The sequence below is a fragment of the Armigeres subalbatus genome, chromosome 1 (genome assembly GCF_024139115.2).
Source record: "Armigeres subalbatus isolate Guangzhou_Male chromosome 1, GZ_Asu_2, whole genome shotgun sequence".
Classification (NCBI taxonomy): domain Eukaryota; kingdom Metazoa; phylum Arthropoda; class Insecta; order Diptera; family Culicidae; genus Armigeres; species Armigeres subalbatus.
Genome location: NC_085139.1, coordinates 110,274,457 through 110,297,731, shown reverse-complemented (window position 1 = coordinate 110,297,731; position 23,275 = coordinate 110,274,457). Strand labels below are relative to the sequence as shown.

General features: G+C 43.8%; 1 protein-coding gene across 1 annotated transcript; it reads right to left on the bottom strand.

Annotated features, from left to right (window-relative positions):
- Window positions 1-9,054: 9,054 nt before the first annotated feature.
- On the bottom strand, window positions 9,055-20,262 carry LOC134206424 (RNA-binding protein spenito-like). The gene is made up of 2 exons (XM_062682141.1): window positions 20,179-20,262; window positions 9,055-9,924 (listed from the first exon to the last, which is right to left on the bottom strand). Exons 1-2 carry the CDS (start codon window positions 20,260-20,262, stop codon window positions 9,217-9,219), a joined length of 792 nt encoding a protein of 263 aa, XP_062538125.1. The 3' UTR covers window positions 9,055-9,216.
- Window positions 20,263-23,275: the final 3,013 nt, after the last annotated feature.

Below are 23,275 nucleotides of genomic sequence, written 5' to 3'. Positions count from 1 at the left end.
AACGTTACTGTGAATCTCCGGTGACAAGTAGACAACACCGACAGAAATTATTCTATCAGCGATGGAAATGATGACCCAAAGATGCTCTATAGTACTGTCTATATCGACTGAAGATGAAGCAGAGTTCAATCGGTTTGCTACAGCAATGAGGACATTACTGCCTCTCTTTCTTGTTGATGTTGCAGGATTTCGATCATGACGATCATGACGATAAACGGTGAATTATTTATTTATTTATTCAGACTAAGGCCGAAGTGGCCTGTGCGGTATATAAGAGTCTTCTCCATTCGGCTCGGTCCATGGCTACACGTCGCCAACCACGCAGTCTACGGAGGGTCCGCAAGTCATCTTCCACCTGATCGATCCACCTTGCCCGCTGCGCACCTCGCCTTCTTGTGCCTGTCGGATCGTTGTCGAGAACCATTTTCACCGGGTTACTGTCCGACATTCTGGCTACGTGCCCGGCCCATCGCAGTCGTCCGATTTTCGCGGTGTGAACGATGGATGGTTCTCCCAACAGCTGATGCAATTCGTGGTTCATTCGCCTCCTCCACGTACCGTCCGCCATCTGCACCCCACCATAGATGGTACGCAGCACTTTCCTTTCGAAAACTCCAAGTGCGCGTTGGTCCTCCACGAGCATCGTCCAGGTCTCGTGTCCGTAGAGAACTACCGGTCTAATTAGCGTTTTGTAGATTGTCAGTTTGGTACGGCGGCGAACTCTATTCGATCGGAGCGTCTTGCGGAGTCCAAAGTACGTACGATTTCCAGCCACTATGCGTCTCCGAATTTCTCTGCTGGTGTCATTTTCGGCAGTCACCAGTGAGCCCAAGTACACAAATTCTTCTACCACCTCGATTTCGTCACCACCGATGCAAACTCGCGGTGGGTGGCTCACATTGTCTTCTCTTGAACCTCTTCCTATCATGTACTTCGTCTTCGACGTGTTGATGACTAGTCCGATCCGCTTAGCTTCCCTCTTCAGTCTGATGTAGGCTTCCTCCATCTTCTCAAAGTTGCGTGCCATAATATCTATGTCGTCGGCGAAACCAAATAGCTGGACGGACTTATTGAAAATTGTACCACTCGTGTTAATCCCTGCTCTTCGTATTACACCTTCCAAAGCGATGTTGAATAGCATACACGAAAGACCATCACCTTGCCGTAACCCTCTGCGGGTTTCGAAGGGACTCGAGAATGTCCCTGAAACTCGAACTGCGCACATCACCCGATCCATCGTCGCTTTGATCAACCGTGTCAGTTTATCCGGAAAACCGTGTTCGTGCATTAGCTGCCATAGCTGGTCCCGATCGATTGTATCATATGCGGCTTTGAAGTCGATGAATAGATGATGTGTGGGCACGTTGTATTCGCGGCATTTCTGCAGTACTTGGCGAATGGCAAACACCTGGTCCGTGGTGGAGCGTTCGCCCATAAAACCCGCCTGGTACTGCCCCACGAACTCCCTTGCAGTTGGTGCTAGTCGACGGCATAAAATTTGGGATAGTACCTTGTAGGCGGCGTTCAGCAATGTGATTGCGCGGTAGTTGCTACAATCCAGCTTATCGCCCTTTTTGTAGATGGGACACACGACACCTTCCATCCACTCCTGCGGCAAAACTTCCTCCTCCCAAATCTTGGTAATGACCCAGTGCAGCGCTCTAGCCAGTGCCTCACCACCGTGTTTAAATAGCTCTCCTGGTAGTTGGTCAACCCCAGGGGCTTTGTTGTTCTTGAGCCGGCCAATCTCCTCCTGGATTTCCTGGAGATCCGGAGCCGGTAGAATTATGTCCTGCGCGCGTTCTCCCAGGTCCATCACCATACCGCCATCTTCGTCTGCCACATCGCCATTCAGGTGTTCTTCGTAGTGCTGCCGCCACCTTTGGATCACCTCACGCTCGTTCGTAAGAAGGTTCCCGTTTATGTCCTTACACATATCGGGCTGTGGCACGTGGCCCTTACGTGAACGGTTTAACTTCTCATAGAACTTTCGTGTGTTATTAGCGCGGTACAGTTGCTCCGTTTCTTCACGGTCTCGATCTTCCTGCTGGCGCTTTTTCCTCCGGAAAATCGAGTTTTGTCTGTTCCGCGCCTGTTTGTATCGTGCCTCGTTCGCCCTCGTGCGGTGTTGCAGCAATCTCGCCCATGCTGCATTCATAAACGGTGAACCGATCACCAAATAGCTGTGTAGTGAAAAACTGGTCGTATGTCTGCCCCAGCTGTGCGCAGAACGTTTATTTCTCGTCGTCGGGTCTCCCTTCGTGTGGGCAGTGCACGTTGATGATGCTATAGTTGAAGAAACGGCCTTTAATCTTCAGCTTGCACATCCTTGCGTTGATTGGCTGCCACCTAATCACGTGTTGGCGCATCTTACCCAGCACTATGAAGCCGGTTCCCAACTCGTTGGTGGTGCCACAGCTTTGGTAGAAGGTGGCCGCTCGATGCCCGCTTTTCCACATTTTCTGTCATGTCCAGCAAATCTCCTGCAGCGCCACGACGTCGAAGTTGCGGGGATGTAATTCATCGTATATCATCCTGTCGCAACCTGCGAAACCTAGCGACTTGCAGTTCCATGTTCCAAGCTTCCAATCGTGATCCTTTATTCGTCGCCTAGGTCTTTGCCGATTATATCGAGTCGCATTATCTCTTATATTGTTCGTAATTATTGGTTTTCCAGGCGGCTTATTGGGTCAAACCTCCTGTCTCGTCGGAGGGCCGTCGTGTCAGGGCTGTTTAGCCTAACACCAGGACTTGGGCTTGTGCGCTTTGAGTGGCACACAGTCGCTTTGGTGGGGCCTACTTGCGGATACATGCAGCTTTTTATAGGAATTTAACAGGGCTCACTGTCAAACCCCACCACATCCTAGGCAAGCACCACAGCTCGCAGATGGCCTGGGGAGGAATCGTCAATCCCTTGGACAAAGTCCCTGCTGCTCTGGCTGCACATATACTATTCTCAAATTTGCCTGACTGATATAAAGTAGTGCTAAATGTACAGCATAGCGGATTTGGCTTGAAACCTGGTTGCTAGCTAGCATAATTTATTCTTTGTCGAAACTCCTTGAACAGTGGTTTTCTTCAAGTTGTCGATCAGCCGATATTTTTGCTGTTTGTTCAAAATACTGCAGTTGATGTATTTTTCGTTTTCAGAAGTACATTCCTCGACTTTGTAACATTCAGCACATTTTGGACAGCAATAGTTATATTCAAATCGACTCATCTCATCGAACTGAACAAATGTCTGTCAGTCCGTGTGTATGTGTGTGTAGTGTATGTATGTGTGTGCACACGAAAAAACATAAGCCATTTTTTTCATACAGTAATTCTTAACAGATTTTTTCACAACAAGTTGCATTCGATTTGGGACAAACCCTAGTTGATCACTAATTTAATTTCACGATCACGAATTTAATCATGATCGGCCAATGCGTTAAAAAGTTATGAAGAAAATGGTGTGTTGAATCATATAAGCTTGGTTACTTGATTTGCTATACCCAGCGTATGCAAGAGCCGTAATGTAGGCAATTATTTTTTATGCGTATCACACCACGGCAAAACAAAACGATTGAATAAAGAAGGCATCGTCACCGCTAGGTGGATTAATCTGTTTTTTTTTTCTTAATAATTTTATTTGCTAATTATCTAATACATGCATTCATTTCTTAGACTAGGTGTTCCGTGTTTGATTAACACTATCATACACGCAAAAAAATGTTGCGGTCGAAACTACCATTCCGAGTGTTAATTTAAGAATACGCACCGACGATTTTCAGCAGACAACAAACCCGTTTGATTTTACCATGCGCGCAGTAAAAATCAATTGTGGTCCTGGTGGAATGTTGTTGCAAGAACTGAATCAATGGTGAATTTGTCCGAATACATGGTTAATTCAACTGAAAATTTGTGATTGTTTTAAAAACATGGCGTAGTCTACAAAATAGTAACCGTTACCATGGATTTTTTTTCTGTGTAGAAGATTTCAACGTTTTTTGTCAATAATTGGAAATTATTTATCGGACATTTGTTGCGATTAAACTGTGGAAATCCAATGTCAAAGGTGTAAAAAATTGATAACTTCCGTTACGAACAACCTACAGAAGCTATCAAGAGATTATTCGAAAGAGAATTTTCCAACAAATTCGGTACGTCATATTGTCATACGTCATATTGAATATTTGCTATTTTTATTGTATTATTGATAAAATATAATTGAATTAATGTTACTCCATCATTTTTTCACTCGGAATTATTGAGCTATGTATATTATTTTAAAGGGATATTGCGAAGCTATTTACATCATTAGTTTTTGATTCGGCAAACATTTATCATTATCTGATTAACACTTTGGGACAATAATTTCAACAATTATCTGTAAATTTGTATTATCATTTTTTACAGAATACATGAAAATTTCACATAAAATACACTTCGATGCTTATTTGACCCCAAAATCCCTTAAATTTCCAGATTTTACTAGCAAAATACATTTAGTGCCCTTCTGTGGTTCCACAGTGAAGAGATAAACACAATTTTAGAACAATGTCTTAAAGATAAAATGACAAAAAATATAAAAACTTGTGATATGTGGGACATTGGGGCAAAACGAGCTCAATAACTATCTACATAACTTCTCCACGTCCATGACATAGCACATAGAATATTCTATTTCGAATAAGCCTTTGATCTCTTCTGTAGGTTGTTCGAAACAGAAGTTATCATTTTTTTTCACCTTTATTTTTTCTTCCTCTTTTTTTTTTTTAACTGATTTTATTTGCTAATTATCTAATACATGCATTCATCTCTTAGACTAGGTGTTCCGTGTTTTCTTAACACTATCATCCTTATTTGCTATGTCATATTTTTAGTTATTATCTGGGTGGTGCGGATAGAATCGATTAGGTTGTCAAAGTGAAGCCAAAATTTTCTATTGTGCCGGAGCCAAACATTGAAGATTGTGGTTATGTTTGTTTTAAATCTTATATTAAGAAGTATTGTCATTGACGAATACATAGACGGAGTGGTGGCCATTTTTTCGGGCACCACTATATACCCCTGGGGAGTGACGGATTACAATTATTACAATCACTCGACCATTGAGAAGCCCCTCAATTCAAATCACGTCAGTTTGACAACAGTTGTCATTTCCATTTTTGTTTACCTCCTGTTTCTGATTCAAAAATCAATTCGGCATCAACATTTCAAAAGGGCGGAACTGGCAATTGTAAACAAATCTATAGTTTTCATTGTAATTAGATATAAAACATCAAAATTAATAATTTAAATCAATATGTTTCATAAAAATATTATCAATTCAGTGCAAATCCGAATTATAACCGCTAATGAAATTGGATTTTTCTCACAATCCTTACGTTAAACCTAACTTCGGAAGTGGTGCGCTGTTTTCATTTGGTGATGTGCTATACAGCGCACCACTTCCGAAATTAGATTTAACTTATGGATTGTGAGAAAAATCCAATTTTGATAGCGGCTGTAATTCGGTTTTCTACTGAATTTATAATATCTAATACTATATCCACACTACGGTCGAATGACATGTTATTCGCGCTTTGGTGTTATTCGGCCAATAACATGTTTTTCGAAGGTATTAAATACGATTTAATATTCCCATACATTTCTGACAGCCGAATAACACCTTTGAAAAACATGTTCGAATCGAATTTGCTGCTCGACTGAAGTCCAAAGGCCCTGCGCATTTTCATTTGACGTCAATTCGACACGGTTGTTTCATAAGGGCCAATATTCAAATATGGATCAATAGGTCTGTGCCAAAACAAAGGAGAAAAAAAAAAAAAAGGGCCAATATTGCAAACGTAAACAATGCCTTTTCCTGCAAATTCCTCAACAAATGGGACCGCTCCCAGTTAACAACTACTTGGAACTGATGGCGCTCCGCGCCTTCTATCGAGCGGAAGTGGAAAATACCGCCAGAAGTCTCTAATCTTCCTGAAATCAGCAGAAGAAGTTAATGTTCACGGTTGCGACTTACGCCCTTTTGAAACAACAATGTCGAATTGGAATGTCACTTCTGAGTCCAATTGGAATATACTTTCGCCTCCAAACAGTTTTGTTTATCTTTTTTGTTGCACACGAAAACGGTGAATATTCAATGAAAATTAAAGAAAACATTTAAATTCGTAGAAAAAAGTGGCTGAAAAACGTTGCACCTGTTTCTCCCTCGATGTTGCAGTTCCTGAAAAAGTCGGTCGTGGCGCGAAAAAACACCAACAGCAGCAGCAGTTCTGCGCATTAGGGAGAAAACACCAAAAGCAAAACTTCGAAGGCCGGTGATGTCATCAATGGCTCAATTGGACACGAACCGGTGAACAATGCTCGAAGCGGGAACTACTGGTTGCAGCATGGAAGAACTTACCGGAAGTAAGATCACGGTTGTCTAGAAACCTTTTGGACATTTTGGCCGAACATAGGTGCATATGTGACTGCGTGCAATTTCTGGAAACGAAAGATGCCCTTTCGCTGGTCAAATTTAGGCTGGATGTCGAGAGAGGCCGCTGCAAATGTGGAAAACTCGCAATTGGACGGCAGAAATTGCAAAGGGGGTGGCGCATTGTGGCTTACAGAGAATGTCGAATATAGAAAAAAATATATAGAATACAGAAAGTATTTGATCAGCAACTCGCCTTGTTACATTGATGTGCCGGCGACAGTTCTGTCCCACATTTCGTTGGCACTCTGCGGTGGCAGCTGCAGCGAACGAATTTTCGACGAGGAAAAAAACCACCTGAGCCCGTTCCTGGAAATTAGCTCTAGTAGGGGGGAATCCATCGGCATTCAGGCGGGTCAAAAGTAGATATCTTTCGCCGACCGAAACAGAACGAACAATCAAAGGATACGAGCTTCCATCGTGCGATAACAGACGGGACAGCGAAAGTAAATGAGCGTACCAGTTCCTGATTGTTGCTAGAGTTGAGGATGGACAGACGGTGCAATTAAAAAAAAAACCAGTGGGCTGTTTATTACATTGTAATTGTAATTTTACATCCAAGTAGGTAAGTTATTTTATTTTTATTTAAGATTTAATCGACAGGGTGTTTCGTATGATTAATAAATTGCAATTACAATTTATTTTTACTTTTACAGGTGTAAGCCGCTTCTGAACCAAATTCTGATCGGTGTTAATAGTTTTATCCGCTACTACATCTGTACCAGAAACCAACGCTTACAAGCCCACCTTGGAAAAATTGCACAACAAAAATCTCGCACCGTACACGAATATTTGCGGGATGACGGCACCGAATATTGGCTGGGGACAATTGCATCTTTAATCCATTGGTTCAGCCAAGCATCACGCTGAAGGAATTGAATAAAATTAATACTAAATTTAAATCGAATTGGACCTTATTTAAAACTTGACGTGGACTAAAATTTCAACGAAATTACATAGAGATTTGTTAACAATTAAATTGATTTTTTTCTGTATGCAACTAAAAAAAATGAATTGAACATAAATTTAAATTGAATAATTATTGCACCAAAGTTAAATCAAAACTAAATTGAAATTATTATCCTTTAAAATTAAATCTATAGAAAAAGTAAAGCTACATTACCAAACCAGTAGGTAACTAAAAGTGTTTAAATTACCTGAATTGGATTTGGAAATTAATGAATTCCTAACTTTGAGCGAGCATACAGCGGCACACCATGAAATCAGTAAGACAACAGGTGCCTACAACTGAATACATATTTCGAAATTGAACACCTTCATCAAAAAAGTATTTGGTAGGCGTAGTAGCGAACACCTTCCGAATAGTTTGTTATAAATGAAACTTATATTTTGTTAATAAATATGAAAATAATAAAATGCTCATCTAAAATGAATTTTTGAAATTTGAAAAACATGCTAATTTTTTTTTTAATTTATTCGACAGAACGCCTTTTCTGAACTACAACATATTTTTTTCATACTCATAGACCATAAATTTAATGTTTGAAAACCAGTTTTTGAAAATTTGACTACTTGGCAGTTAGCTCACAGGTTAACAGCTCGACGCATAGTAAAATCAAGTTGGGGGTGTTCAATACGCGAAATTATTAGGTTTTTAGAAATTGATTGAAAATAATAAAGATATAAAGATAAAGATAATGATTTTTTTTAATGTCTTTATTAATGAGATTTTCAGCCCGCGGCTGGCTCATCTCAGAAGATAATGAATTAGATTATGATTGAAGCACAATTCCATTTGAACTTCTATTGAATATGAGTGAAAATCAATTTAAATGATGAAATAATAAATTGCATTAAATAATCCAATTAAATAATCAATAACATGTAAATAAAACTGGAGATTCAATTTTTTCATTTAAAATTAAAATAAATTTTAAATCAATTCAAATTAACACGAAGCTAACTTAAATCTGAATTAGATACAATAGAAATGAAGTATGTAGATAGAAACTAGGATTAAGTATAACAGTCCCATGTCGATGTTTGTTAGGAATTACCTTAATATTGTCTTCTGATATACTAATCAAATAAGTGGTTGTGCATTTATTACGTAAACTATTTTTATGAGTTTTTCGAACCCAACTCCTCCATCTAAGTTTTTTCCATACACATGTTTTTCAGTTATATAATGCGTAAGAGAACGACAGACCACCCCTCCCCCCTAAGTGCTTACGTAATATGTAGTATGGCCTTCAACGTGCTTCAACTATCTAGAATTTGTTCAAAAAATTTGAAAATAAAATAAAACAATTTTTTAGAAACATTATACTGCCATTCTATACATAATTGTCCCATGTTACCTTTGAAGAAAAATCTCAAACTCGAGTCAATTTGTCCCACTGAAAAAATGAAGTTGTTTGATGATAAAAGAGAATGAAAACCGAATAAATAATTAGTAATACGTTTTATGTTCTGGAAAAGTTTTGCCTACGCTCATAATATTTCAAAAATATTTGTTAAATTTCAAGATCCAATTGATTCTGAAATTGGTGGGATAAATTGACTCGAGTTTGGATTTTTTCACCAAAGGTAATATGGTAATTATGCGCAGATCGGCAGTATAGCTTTTATCAATTTATTAGATTGTTTGAATTTCTCCATGTAGAACGAGTGTGAAAATTTCAACAGCAAACTCCTCAACATGTAGTCAGTAAAGTAAACTAAAACTGCATTAAAATCAAGTTTCAATTCAACTATAATAAAATTAAATTTTAATTATATCAAAGAATAATTTAAATTAAATAAAAAAGAAACTGAATTTTAGACTCCTGGACTATAGGGCAATGAATAATTGCCAAATATGCTCCTGATCGACGCCATTCATCATTGTCCCCGTGGTGCGGTGGGCCATCACGATGAAAACCGCCACGGAAACCACCACGTCCGCGGAATCCTCCACGGCCGCGGAACGGTCTTCCACCATAGCCGTACGATGAATTTTCCTCGTATGATGCACCCCCTTCCGGATATTCGTAGTCGGGGCCGCGACGATACTCACCGCCTTCTTCAAAACCTCCACTGCGCTTTGAGAACGATGGTGTTGTTCCGTTATCAGCAAAATCGATACGAATACGACGATCCGGTGCCCCTAACGGGAATCCACGCATTTCCTTCACAGCAGCCGTAGCAGCATCAATAGAATCGTACAGAATGTAGGCCTGGGTGTCCCCTTTGTTATATTCGATCTTTTTGATGGCACCAAAACGGTCGAACTCACGCTCCAACAGAGTAACCGAAGTCCATGCGCCAACACCACCAACCCAAATTCTGGTCGTCGGAGTAGCTTTACCGTATCCTATCTTGCACTGGAACTTGCCAATGTACTGACCGGACAACTCAACCTTAGCTCGGTGAGCCATGTCCAACGTTTGGTAACGAACAAAAGCATTTCCATTTCCGAAACGTCGTCGCAAGGTGAAGGAGCAAAACAAACAGACAAACTGTCAAAACGTCAAGAGGGGTAAGTCAGCGCTCGTAAAATATTTATGTAATTCGTCACCCACGAGGGGTATTTTCTTCAAAATGAAGAAGAAGACATGGTGCCCGATTTTCTGATGGTTTTGTACCGGACATTTCGGTCTATGTATTCGTCAATGGTATTGTTATTATTTGGGGAAAAAATAAAAATAAACTTGGTTTGAGTTTTGCATTCTTTTTAACAAATATTTTCACATTATATTTCGAGTTAAAAATTAGTAGGAATGCAAATAAAATGCACTCGTTACGAGATTTCATAAGATTCAGCATCTGATTGGAGCCGGAAAGTATGTAAACCATCGTAAAGTCATGTAGAGTCTCGCGCATTTGTGCGCCTCCATGCAGCATGGAAAGAGAAATTCGAAGAGCGGGAAATGTTTGACAGCCAAGTAACTGCAAAATAATTTTGCTTATGGGATTGATTTCAAAATATCCGGCTACTCACTTGAGAGCACAAAAGCGGCTCTATCCGCAGCACCCAGGTTATTATAAGGCATTTTATGAGACAGATCGAAACAGCTGTTTTTCTCGTGTTTATCTACTTTGACAATTAGTGGGAGCCCGTTTGTTTGGTAATTTCGCGAAGAACATTCCGATGGGTCCCATCATCAATTCTGCCTGTTTTACTTTTCGTCTACCAGGGTTTTAGAACATATTTTTTCATATGATTCTCAAAATGTATCGTTAGATAATTCATACCATTGCATTCTAAGCATGAAATGCTGAAGAAAACACGAATGAAAAGTAAAACGTTACAAACATTATTTTGTGTTCGGACCTAATGGAATGTTCACGCAGATTCATACCAAAACAAAACATTAGAAGTAAATAAACGGGTCACCGCGAAACGTCTCATAAAATGCCTTATTAATACATTTTAATTGCCTCTGGCAGTTAGAATTTTTCCTCAGGTTTAATTGAACCATTTTCACCTTTGACATCGGAATTCCCCAGTATGCGCTGCAGGAAATCTGCTGAGCACGACAGAAAGTGGGGAAAAGCGGGCATCGAGCGGCTACCTTCTATCACAGCTCCACCAACGAGCTGGAATCCGGCTTCATAGTGTTGGGAAACATGCGCCAACGCGTGATTGGGTGGCCGCCAATCAACGCAAGGATGTGCATTCCATTCGGCCCAGGAGAAAAGGATTTTTTCAGCTTTTTAGCGGCTTGGGTTACCATAGCAGGTGATATTTCTAAAGTATTCAGATCCACAGCGTCCAATGGAACGTTTGTCGTAGCAAGCTCAGCCTCAACGTTAGATGACTCCGACTGGAAAACAGATGCGAAGTGTCTGGGGAATAGATCACACGCTTCAGATTCACTTGTCGACTTGTCCTCATAAACCACATTAGGAGTGACAGACGTATTCTTCCTCTTACTATTCACGAAGCTCCAGAAAGATTTAGGTTCACGACGTAAATTATTCTGCACTCTTAGAACATGACTTTTATACAGTGCAGCATTTAACCGTCTGTAATCGTCGCTAGCGCGTTTGAATCTTGCAAAGGTCGAATGATGAATTCTCAAGTAAAGATGCCAACGTCTTCGACTGCGCTTTAGTTTTTTTCAGTTGAGGCGTATTCCAGGGAGGGGTCGCCGGTCGCCGGCAGCGAGTTGATGCTGTCGTCTAAACCAGTCTCCGTTAGAATAATAACGTCGTAATTACAGTCGATCGAAGCAAGGAAAATGTCGTCTAATTTAGTCCTCAATCCTCTGACATTTTGGTAATACATCCCGACGCACATCCCGGTGACGACCCCAATTCCGTAGATGACTGACAAACACCCATAAGCGTAGACGTTGAAAATCTGCGATCGGTCGAAAGTTGAGGAAGCGAATAATTCGAAACGGATGAGTGGAAGCCCCTTCCTCCGATCTCAAACACAGGACCGGGATGACTGCTGAGCGCTGGCTGGCAAGGCTCGACTGTGTTGAGGGGAATTGGGGCCTCCTTACGACTAGCAGGCGCGCATCCCAGTAACGATTTCAATGTTGGAGGCGATTGACATGCTTCAGTATGCGTTGACGTAGAAATTCTGCGATCGGTTGAAGGTTGAGGAAGCGAATAATTCAAAACAGATGAGTACTTGCCTGCAATTGGAGAGCGGAAGACCCTTCCTCCGATCTCAAACACAGGACCGGGATGACTGTTGGTCGCTGGCAGGAGGGGCTCGACTGTGTTGAGGGGATATGGGGCCTCCTTACGGCTAGCAGGCACGCATCCCAGTGATAATCCATTGTCGTCAGAAAAAATACACGGAGTAGGTTGACTAGAAGTGATGATTTTGTCAGGTAGAGAAAGTTGCGAATTCAAAACGTACTTGCCTGAAATGGCAGGCTGGAAGCCTCTTTCTCCTGACCCATACACAGGACCGGGACGACTGATAAGCAGTGGTAGCATTGGCTCGACTGTAATGGGGGGATATGAGGCTTCCAACATGCAAATATCGGTGCGTTCCGGGATGAAGGTATTTAGTTTAGGTCCATCACAGGAGTCACGAAAAGCGAGGGCGATATGTCCTGTGGCACCAGCCGTGGCGTCAACGGTTTTCTTGATTTTAGCGGAATCCGAAATTTTTGAGACCCGTAGTTCTCGAACTCACGGAAAACTACTCCTTCAGGCCAAGTTGCTGGATCTAGTGCCATTTCTTTCAGCGAAGGGTCAAGCCCAATCTTGAAGGAAACGAAGCTTAGAGTGCTGATATCCTTTTCTTTTGCAACAAGCTTCACTACATCCGGATCGGTGTCTAGTGCTGGTTAGACTTAACCGTAGCACCGACCGCCTCATTGGTTACATCCGGTCTAATTTTAGATAAATACAGCCAAAACTTCTTCTTTGAATATTAGAACGGAAACAACATTATCGGTTGGTTGCTTGCTTCCGATTTGACATTTTTCAGAAGCCATCACAGCAACATCAATATCGCGTGGTCGCTTATTCGGTCTGCGCAGATCTAATGTTGCCCAACGGTTTGTAGCAGGTGTCAATGGCAGAGCTGATGGATTTGAATTTAATTCCTTTATTTCGGCACGGAGCTCGCTTATTGCAGTAGTGAGCGTAGAAAGTGGAGAATGTTCGTCAGCTTGAGTTGATATTGCTCGGAAATGCCCATTTTCGAACAAATCGGCGCATTTATCGCACATCCAAAACAGATTCCGCGTAGTGAAATAGTTCATCATTGCGCGCGTAACACCACCAGAGCAAGTATTCATATGAAGTGATTCTCCACAGTAGCCCCGACAGCGAACAACATTAATACCAGTAATGGGATCGACACATTTTGCGCATAATTTAGCCATGCCGTCGACCGCGAGACGAGCTCGGTGGTCTAGTGGCTACCGCTTCTGCCTTATAAGCAGGAGGTCGTGGGTTCAATTCCAGGCTCGTCCCTTTCCTACTTTGTATTTCTATCTTAGTTCTTTCTGTGTTTCACGTTCTACCAAAAACGATTCCTACTTTTATAACCTTCCACACAATTCCTAAACCTCCCGTGGTACCTATGAGAGGTCGTAGAGTTCTCTGCATCTTTCTTAAGTAGGTGTCCAACTAACCATCCTTCCCCTTCCTCAGCATTCGCAAGGACGTGGCCAGGACAGATTTCGACTACTGGAGAGTGCATTGCATCCATCTAAGAGATAGTGATTAGTCCCAAATCAATATCTGTGGTAACGGATGAAAGTGATGCTACTCTCATACAATAGTCTTGGCTTGTACCACCTACGAATATGTGCGAATTGCTCAATGCTAATGCTAATTTAGCCATGCCTTCGACCGCCTTCGAATAGGCAACGTGAGCGCGTGTATGTCAAAAGCTTGTCTATAGAGCTTAGCGCTGAATAGGTTCAGTAGTTTCCGATGTATTCTGGTAGATGGCGCTTCGGCAAAAATCGTAGTGCGTTAGGGCAGGGAGCTTTACGATTTATTATGGTAGTACGGGTAATGCACAAATTGAAACACGTTTTTGACGACCGACCGACAAAACAGAAAAAAACATTTTGATAAGAAAATTATTTTGAGCTTTTTAGTGGAATGTCTTCACTTGTCATAAGATGAGTTAATACGACTCGAGTCAAGTACGAGACACTGAAGACGGCCTTACTGTTGAGGTCGAAATACGTATCTGTCAAGATACAATTAAGTGGTGGAATTCAATGGGATTGTATTAACTCGTCTTATGACTAGTGAGAAAAAAACATCCAACTACCGATACACTAACGCGATGAAAGAGCACACAAAAACGAAATAACAGATTAAAAAAACGGGAATATTTCAAGAGGTAAAAGTCCGCACGTCATATAACATAGCAGTGATGCCAGTATGCAATAGATCACAGGGAGGATGATCACAGGGAGAAAGTCGATGTTGGACGCCAAGCTGGAAACGGCGGTCGGGACGCCAAGAATTTGCGGATTTGGGCAAGGTCGAATCGACCGAGGGCGTGCCAGTGAAGACGGTGGTGCCAAAGTCTACCCAGACTGAGGCTCAAGTATTCGCGGGCACGTCGGGGGTGCCTGCTCCAACGGAGCAGACACAAAAACAGGGGAGACAGTCTCCAGGGGTTGAGCGGAGGGTTACTACCCCGAACAAGGGTAGTGGGGCTGGGAAGCTGAACCCCGGCCAGGTACCTCCAAAACCGGGGGAGGAAGGACCTGGAAAGGTCACGACAGGCTGAGAACTTTCAACCGCTACAGACCAGGGAAATAGAGGGGGATGACGCCTCCTGGACCCTGGTCAAGAACAAGAGGAAACCGAAGACGTCAAGGGCCGAAAAGAAGGCCAAGGCGAATGAGGGTAGTAAGAAGTCTAGGCTAGGCGCCAATCGCTCCAGGGGCGATGCCCTAGTCATCAAAACGGGCGTCTTGAAGGCGATGAGGAGTGACGTCAAGCTCGGTGAACTCGGCGCCGACGTACGTCGAATAAGACGTACCCGGATGGGCGAGATGATCCTCGAGCTAAAGCGGGGCGTCTCGCAAAAGGGCACCGCCTACAAGAAGTTGGCGGAGGAAGTCCTAGGCGAGACGGTCAAGGTGAGGGCACTCACGACGGAGGTGAATCTAAGGGTTAAAGACCTGGACGAGATCACCGAAGTTGAAGAGCTCGTCACGGCACTGCGGCGACAGTGTGAAGTGGAGGCGTCCACCGCATCCGTTCGGCTACGGAAAGGTCCGGCAGGGACACAGGTAGCATTGGTTCAGCTGCCTGCAGCGGACGCCTCCAAGATAGTCAAGTTAGGGAGCGTCAAGGTGGGATGGTCGGTATGCCCTGTGGGCATATATGAGCAACCCGAAGTTTGCTTCAAGTGCCTGGAACCGGGGCACAAGCAATGGGACTGCAAAGGCCCTGACAGAAATAAGCTCTGTCGACGCTGCGGATTGGAGGGACATAAGGCACAATGCTGCACGAACGCTCCCAACTGTTTGATCTGTTCCAGCAAAGCTGCGAACAGCAAGCACCCCATGGGGGGTTCGAAGTGCCCGGTGTTTAAGCGTGTTGCAAAATCACAGTGCAGGTAACGCAGCTAAACCTGAACCACTGTGATGCAGCCCAGCAACTGCTGTGTCAGACAGTTGCCGAATGGGGGACGGATATCGCCATCATAGCAGATCCTTACCGGGTACCCGCCAGGAACGGTAATTGGGTCACCGATGGGTCTAAAATGGCGGCGATATGGACAACGGGGAAATACCCAGTCCAAGAGTTGGTGTCTTCGACACACGAGGGCTTCGTCATTGCCAAAATCAACGGGGTCTTCTTCTGCAGTTGCTATGCGCCTCCTCGATGGTCGATCGAGCAGTTCGGTCGAATGCTAGATTGTTTGACGGCTTGGGCGTAGGCCGGTGGTGATAGCGGGGGACTTCAACGCTTGGGCCGTGGAATGGGGAAGCCGATCCACGAATCAACGGGGGCAGATCCTGCTGGAATCACTGGCCATGTTGGATGTGGACTTGGCTAATGTCGGTACCAAAAGTACCTACAGCTGGAACGGTTATCGACGTTACGTTCTGGAGGCCTGGCCAAACAAGTAGTTCGAACTGGAGGGTAGATGATGGCTACACTCACAGCGACCACCTGGCGGTTCGCTACAGTATCGACTAAGGTACCCCGGGGCAAGTGAAAATACGGGGTAAGTGGGTACTATGGCTGCCGATTAATCGGTGAACGTTTTTAATGATAACAATGTTCTAGAAAGATGAAGCAGAACTATCAACGAATTCGCCTGACACAAAAATATTTGGAATCAAAACCATTTGCGGCTCCATACTAATGGTATTGTTTAATCATGACTTTAAACTACCGGCAAAAGCTATTACTTTTATTTTAATCCAATGGATTTCCAACAAAATAGTCGTTTCTAAATTCATCATTGATGTGGAGAGTGAATATTTTGAGCAATTAAATAATTGTGTGACATCAAAAACGATTTAAAAGTTTTGATTAAAGCAAACATCTGCAATTTTCACTTGCCCTTGAGTTTTAACATACATGGGGCAAGTGGGACATATTTGAACAACATTTTCGATAAAGCCATTTTACCTTTTTAAATTGATGTCTAGTGAAAAATAACTTCGAAACTCATAAATCATATGGATCAAAATCAAATGCAGTTGATATCATTGGTTAACCAACCGAAATTTCGTTGTCAAGAAGTAGTGTACAGTTGACTAACCAAATCTGTATTTTACTTCCTGAAAATGATCTCCCTCATGAAAAAAAAACAATGGTTATAACTATGCGAAATTTTCCGTTGACAGTGCAAACAATCCATTTATTCTACAATAGATCAACAGGTTTTGTCTTGTGTTTTGCTATTTTTAAACTTCGCATCAGATTAACAGATTTTCAGATAAATAAAATGCTTAAGACATAAATTGGCCATTTCGTTCTATTACAAATTCACATCACTGCGCATCGCCTGAATAAAAAACGTTCCTTTTGAAGTACTAATTTATGTAATAATTTGTGTTCTAAACAGAGAAACATTCATTCGAAAAGTGATCAAAGATTTGCTTATCCTTTCCATCCAACACATGTGGTAAAAAAGTAAGCTAATGGAAAGCAAGGAAACAGACAATTAAATAGTGAACCGGCTGTTGTCTTGTTTTTATATTTGCTAACATTGTAATCCCTTTCTTTTGCAAAAAACAAAAGTCTGACAAACAATAAACCTCCATCCATGATCTGAAATACTACGACTCAGAAATTATATGAACATTTTATCTACTTATTTTATCTTATTTGAAGAATAAGTTACGTTCGACAGTATAAAGCAGAATAGGTCCCACTTGCCCCGTTTGAAGGGGTAAGTGGGTCCCACAAGTAAATTTATTTATGTCACAAACAATATTTTTTGTAACTGAATAAATGGCTTACAACACGTCTACACTTCAACAACGGAAGCATATAATGATGTATCCGTGGTTAATGTCCTGAAATAGCCTGTTTTCTAAGTTTGCGTTAACAATTTTGCTGAACTAGCGATTTTTTAGGTCCCACTTGCCCCGGGGTACCTTATACGACCAGCATTCAGCGGACGGAAGAAGGGGCGATTCCTAGTCCCCGTATGTGGAAGACATCATACTTCGACGACGAGGTGTTTAAGGAAGCGCTCCGCCGCGAGCACAATACTCTCGGTCTGAGCGGCGAGCAGCTGGTAACAGTACTCTCGCGTGCATGCGATGCCACCATGCCTAGGAAAGTCCACCCTAGGAATGGGAGACCACCGTCTCACTGGTGGACTCAAGCAATTGCGAACCTGCGCCGCGCCTGCCTACGGGCAAGGAGGCGGATGCAGCGAGCACACACAGAAGAGGAGCGTGTTGAACGACGGGTGGCGTTCGTGGCTGCTAGAGCCGCTCTGAATACTGAGATTAGATCAAGCAAAAAAGCCTGCTTCGAGGGCCTGTGACAAAGTGCCAACGCGAATCCATGGGGTGACGCCTTTAGGGTCGTAATGGCCAAGACACGTGGGGCGATGGCCCCTACAGAGCGGTCTCCAGAGATGCTGGAGAGGATCATCGCGGGGCTCCTCCCACGTCACGACCCAAGTCCCTGGCCTCCCTTTGAGGAGCTGCCACGGGCCAGGGTGGCCGACCAGGGAAGAGTAACGGTGGCGGAACTTGCGGGGATTGCACAGTCCCTTAGTGTAGGTAAGGCGCCAGGACCGGATGGTATTCCGAACCTGGCCATCAAAGCGGCCATTGCCGAGGCTCCCGAGATGTTCAGATCTGTCATGCATAGATGCCTGGACGAGGGAGTCTTCCCTGAAGCATGGAAAAGGCAGAGCTTGGTCCTATTGCCAAAAGCGGGAAAACCACCGGGGGATCCGTCGGCATATAGACCAATATGCCTGCTTGATACGGCGGAGAAGGTGCTCGAGAAGATCATCCTCAACAGGTTGTTGATAAGCACGGAGGGTGCGGATGGTCTATCGAGTAACCAGTTTGGCTTCCGAAAGGGTAAGTCGACCGTAGACGCTATCTTGTCGGTTACCAAATCCGCGGAGATAGCTATCCAGCGTAAGAGGAGGGGAGTTCGCTATTGTGCAGTAGTGACTCTCGACGTGAGGAATGCTTTCAATAGTGCCAGTTGGGCAGCTATTGCAGATGCGCTCCTGCGTCTTGGAATTCCCGAGAACCTGTACAAGTTTCTCGGAAGCAACTTCCAGAATCGAGTACTGGTATACGACACGGAGGCGGGTCGTAAGTGCGTTGACATAACCTCAGGGGTTCCGCAAGGTTCCATACTCGGTACGGTGTTATGGAACGTCATGTACGACGGTGTCTTGAGGTTGAAGTTCCCGGTGGGCGTGGCAATCGTCGGCTTCGCTGACGATATAACGCTGGAGGTCTACGGTGAATCGATCAAAGAGGTGGAGTTGACTGCAGCCCACTCGATCCCAATTGTGGAGGAGTGGATGAGTTCCAGGAAGTTAGAACTGGCTCACCACTGAGGTGGTTGTTGTTAACAACCGAAAGTCGGAGCAACAAGCGGTGATAAGGGCAGGCAACTGCACGGTCACCTCTGAACGCTCCATCAAACTCTTGGGGGTAATGATCGACGATAAGCTCACCTTTGGTAGCCACGTCAATTACGCCTGCAAGCGTGCCTCCACAGCTATAGCGGCATTGCCCCGGATGATGTCCAATAGCTCTGCGGTTTATGCCAGCAAGCGCAAGCTTCTGGCTAGCGTTGCTCTGTCCATACTGAGGTATGGGGGGCCAGTTTGGGGCACGGCCCTGCGTATTAACTGCTACAGAACGAAGTTAGAAAGTACGTATAGGCTCATGTGCCTAAAAGTGGCGAGCGCGTACCGTACCGTGTCGCACGATGCACTTTGCGTCATCACCGGTATGATGCCTATTGACATCGTTATCGGTGAAGACATAGAGTGCTTCGAAATGCGCGGCACGAGAGGCATCCGTAGGACTGTCAGGTTGGCCTCAATGGTCAAATGGCAGCGTGCGTGGGACAGTTCCACTAAGGGTAGATGGACACATAGGTTGATACCGGAGATAGGTACGTGGGTCAAGAGGCGCCATGGGGAAATCACTTTCCACCTGACCCAGGTCCTTACAGGCCATGGTTGCTTCAGACAGTACCTACACCGGTTCGGACACTCGGCCTCGCCCGAGTGTCCGGTGTGCGTAGGTTTAGAGGAAACGGCGGAACACGTGTTGTTCGTGTGCCCGCGTTTTCGCACAATGCGTGACCACATGCTTGCCACATGTGGTCTGTACACTACCCCGGACAACCTAGTCCAGAGGATGTGTAAAGATTGTAAGAGGCGACTAGCTCAAGGGTCAGGGTCGGCGCACCTTGCTTCGGAGGAGTCACGATTTCTCTTTAACTAGGGAAACTTAGGCGGACCTTTAGTAGTTACTAAGGGTATCTCTCAACATAAAATGGAATATGGGAAAGAGATTTACTTAGGCATACGTATATTTAAAGAGATAAGATACATTTAAAGGGGGGGGGTTGTAAAGGGGGGTTCGTTGCGGCCGTTCGGGAACTGATGGAGCTCATGCAGCCTTTTTCCTCGATCCAAATGGACATAATTCGGTCATTTTCCCGACGTTCCACGCGCTCGCATACGGGGCCATAGTACATAGGATATTGGAATCTTGCAAGCGGGGACGAACCACGCGGACCTTGCAAGATCCTCACCGCCATAGCTGTGACTATGACTCTCCCGCAGCGTGTGACTCGGCAATTACTACACGCTCGTAAGTCACCAGCACGGGACTCGCCGGTACTGTGGATCGTGTTCGGGATCCCTCTACAGGAACGGCACTGCACATTCAGAATCACAGAATAACTATCAGCTTAAAATATTTTCTGCAGGCCACCGTGAATCACCGGGGAATTATTTGACGATCATCCCGGTACACTTGATCACTCCGGTCTTCCTTTGCCGATCATCACGTCCACTTCATTCGGCTGTTTACCACGTTCTCCTCTTCCATATTTTCTGCCTTTCATACCAGTCCAGATTTTCCGCTTTACTCTCTCTCCTCTCTCTCGTCGGGTATCTCTCTATCTTTGTTCTTGCCTCTTTCGTCAGACATCTATTCCAGGGAGTCAGTACTGGCAACTTTGACGAGATATTATTAAGAGTAAAGAGATGAGAGCTATCCTAATGTATTTGTAAGGTTTTTATGTAAGGTCAAAATATATTTCAACTAATTTTAAAGCACAAAAATATGACAAAATGTCGGAAGTAATTATTTAGGGTATTTCAAAAATCTAATTTAATACAAAACAAATAATCATCCTAACTATGAAAAATAGTGTGTGAAGTAGATCTGTTATTTCCAAGTTGTTGGTAACAAGATGAAGTTGACTGGAACGCCGTTTTAACGGCTATCGTCCAAATCGTCTCGGAGCTACACAGAAGGTGGCGCGTGGACTCGAGGAATGGCTAGTTCAGGCGCAAATAAGAGGTGGTCCAAGGGTTCGGAGTCGGCTTCATGGGTCATACCGATGGTCATGCTCTGTGGTCGAACTCGATCCTTTTATCGAACAAGTGGCCGCGTGAAGAACAACATGGTATCGTCGCTTTCGCGGCGTCGGTCAACCGGGCGGGTTCCGAGCCCGAGGACGGAAAGGGGTCCTCGTCAAGGCTGGGGCAGGCGTAGGCACCGCGTCGGCAAGTCCCTCTGTGTGCTGGCGAATAGGCCCTATCGCAGAAAGGTCAATTTGGGGTGCACGCGGCATCATCATTCTTGATACCAGTCGTGCAGAGGGAAACAGGCACGAAGTCGACCCTGCCCACCTTCCGAGGACATAGGGCATGGTAAGGCCACCTGGAAAGCCGGCAATGCGCTGGCACGATACCATGGTGTTCTTCTAAAAAAGCGAGTCACGATGTTCGATGCTGCAAGGACACGCAGCTAACCTCGAGGGTGCGTTATGCACTGGCCCCCCTTTGAAGCATTTCTTTCTGGTTGTACCGAAGGGACGATGGGCTTGGCGGCAATGGAAACGGTTTAGCGGGTCGGGGATGCAGTCCTGCTGGGCCCTAACCCCGCACTTCCTGGTCAACCCAGGATGTCTGTTGAGCAGATTCCCCCTCCATTGCTTAGGAAGAAAAAAAAAACAGGAGGAAGGCGGAACATGTTTAGAGGATTTAGAGTGGGTGAAAATGATGAACTGGGTCTTCGCCGCGTTGATACAGATCTTTCAGCTGTTGAGGTACTCTGTCGTGGCATCCAGGCCTCGTTGGAGTTTTTCCACTAGCGCTCTGATCACTTTATCGTTGCAGACGATGGAGATGGCATCTCCGAAAAAGAGACAGAATACCGCCTTTGCCGGAGGTGAACAGATTAAAGAGCAGGGGCATATGCCGCTCAGTTTCCTCTCCTCCCCTAAACTGATTGATCTGACGATGCGCCACGATAAGTAGTAGGTGTCAATACAGAAATTATCCCTGCCTTCAATCAGTTCGTGTGGTGGTGTGGTTATAGTGGGCCCCCTACACATTTTAAAATTGTTTTGGGTTCGAATCCCGTCGCGGACCTACATTTTGCCTTTCTCGTATTTGTGAATATGCTTGAAAAAATATTCGGAGAAGTGGCAAGATGGAGAATTTAAAGGCGCAAATTTAAATTATCCGACAAGCCAGTGCTCACTAGTTTATCACCCTTCTTTATATCCGGATGAAATATTGTTTGAGAACACTTGCTCACTGGGTGGCATGGAAAAATTGCATTCCGCTGTCAATCCTGGGTTTTTATTCATATGAGTGAGAAAACCGAACCCTGGTACTGTGTAATGATGTCCATTAGAGCTATTCAAACTAAAAAGCAAGTCTGGGAACCTGCGCATCACTCTGTTTCTCTTGTAAACCTTCAAGATCTAGACTCAAGAGAATTCTGAAGTTCCGTAATTGATCAAGGAATACTGTGATTTTTATATAATGATGTAAAAATGATGTTTCATGATGCTTCTCCAACTAACAAATAAATCACATTTTTGCTCTTTTAGACCACCAATATCTGAACTCAAGAATAATTTGGGGCACCTTAGGTATTCTGGGATTGTTGTGGTTTGTATATACTGGTGTAAAAATGCCCACTGGGGCTTCTCCAACAAGCTCAGGAACCTATGAATCACTCTTTCGGTCTTGTAGATCTTCAATATCTGAACTTAAGAATGGTTTGGAGTACCGTAAATATTCTGGGAATGTTCTATTTTGTTTGTACTGGTGTGATGATGTCCCATGGGGCTGCTCCAACATAAGCTCGGGAACCTATGAATCACTCTGTTGATCTTGTAGACCTTCAAGTTATGAACTCAAGAATAGTTTGGAGTACCGTTGGTGTTTTGGTAACACTGCGATTTAATAAAAATAGTTTTATTATATCTCAGGTAGCATTTTCTACTTTAAATTATGATTGAGGCTCCATAAAACGCTTGGTTGTTTATGTAGATCATCAAGATCTGAACTCAAGGGAGGTTTGGAAGCCCTAGAAGATCTAAAAAAAATCCTCCATATTTCCATATGGTTTTCATAAATTTTTGAAGCAGCATATTCAACATTTATGTTGAAATAAGGTAGAAAAAATCCTTATCGAATCGGTTAAATAAGAGATTGTGCTCAATTATTGTTGTTTTTGACTACTTGGCCTAATAACCAAAAGTAAGCAAGTCGTTTGGTGGCATACTTTTGGTTAGAACTTCAATATAAGAAGATTTACAACGATCAATGTGTTCAACCACAGCATGTACCTTAATAATTAATCGCCAATCCTGGTGGTCAAAACCCGGAAAGTAGGCAACTACCTTTGATAGAACCGATATTATTTATTGAAT

Coding starts and splice junctions, on each gene's coding strand:
- LOC134206424 (XM_062682141.1), bottom strand. CDS start 20,262: ATGTGCAGTGCCGTTCCTGTAGAGGGATCCCGAACACGATCCACAGTA. Junction 9,925..20,178: donor TGGTGACTTACGAGCGTGTA/GTAATTGCCGAG, acceptor ACGTTTTGACAG/TTTGTCTGTTTGTTTTGCTC.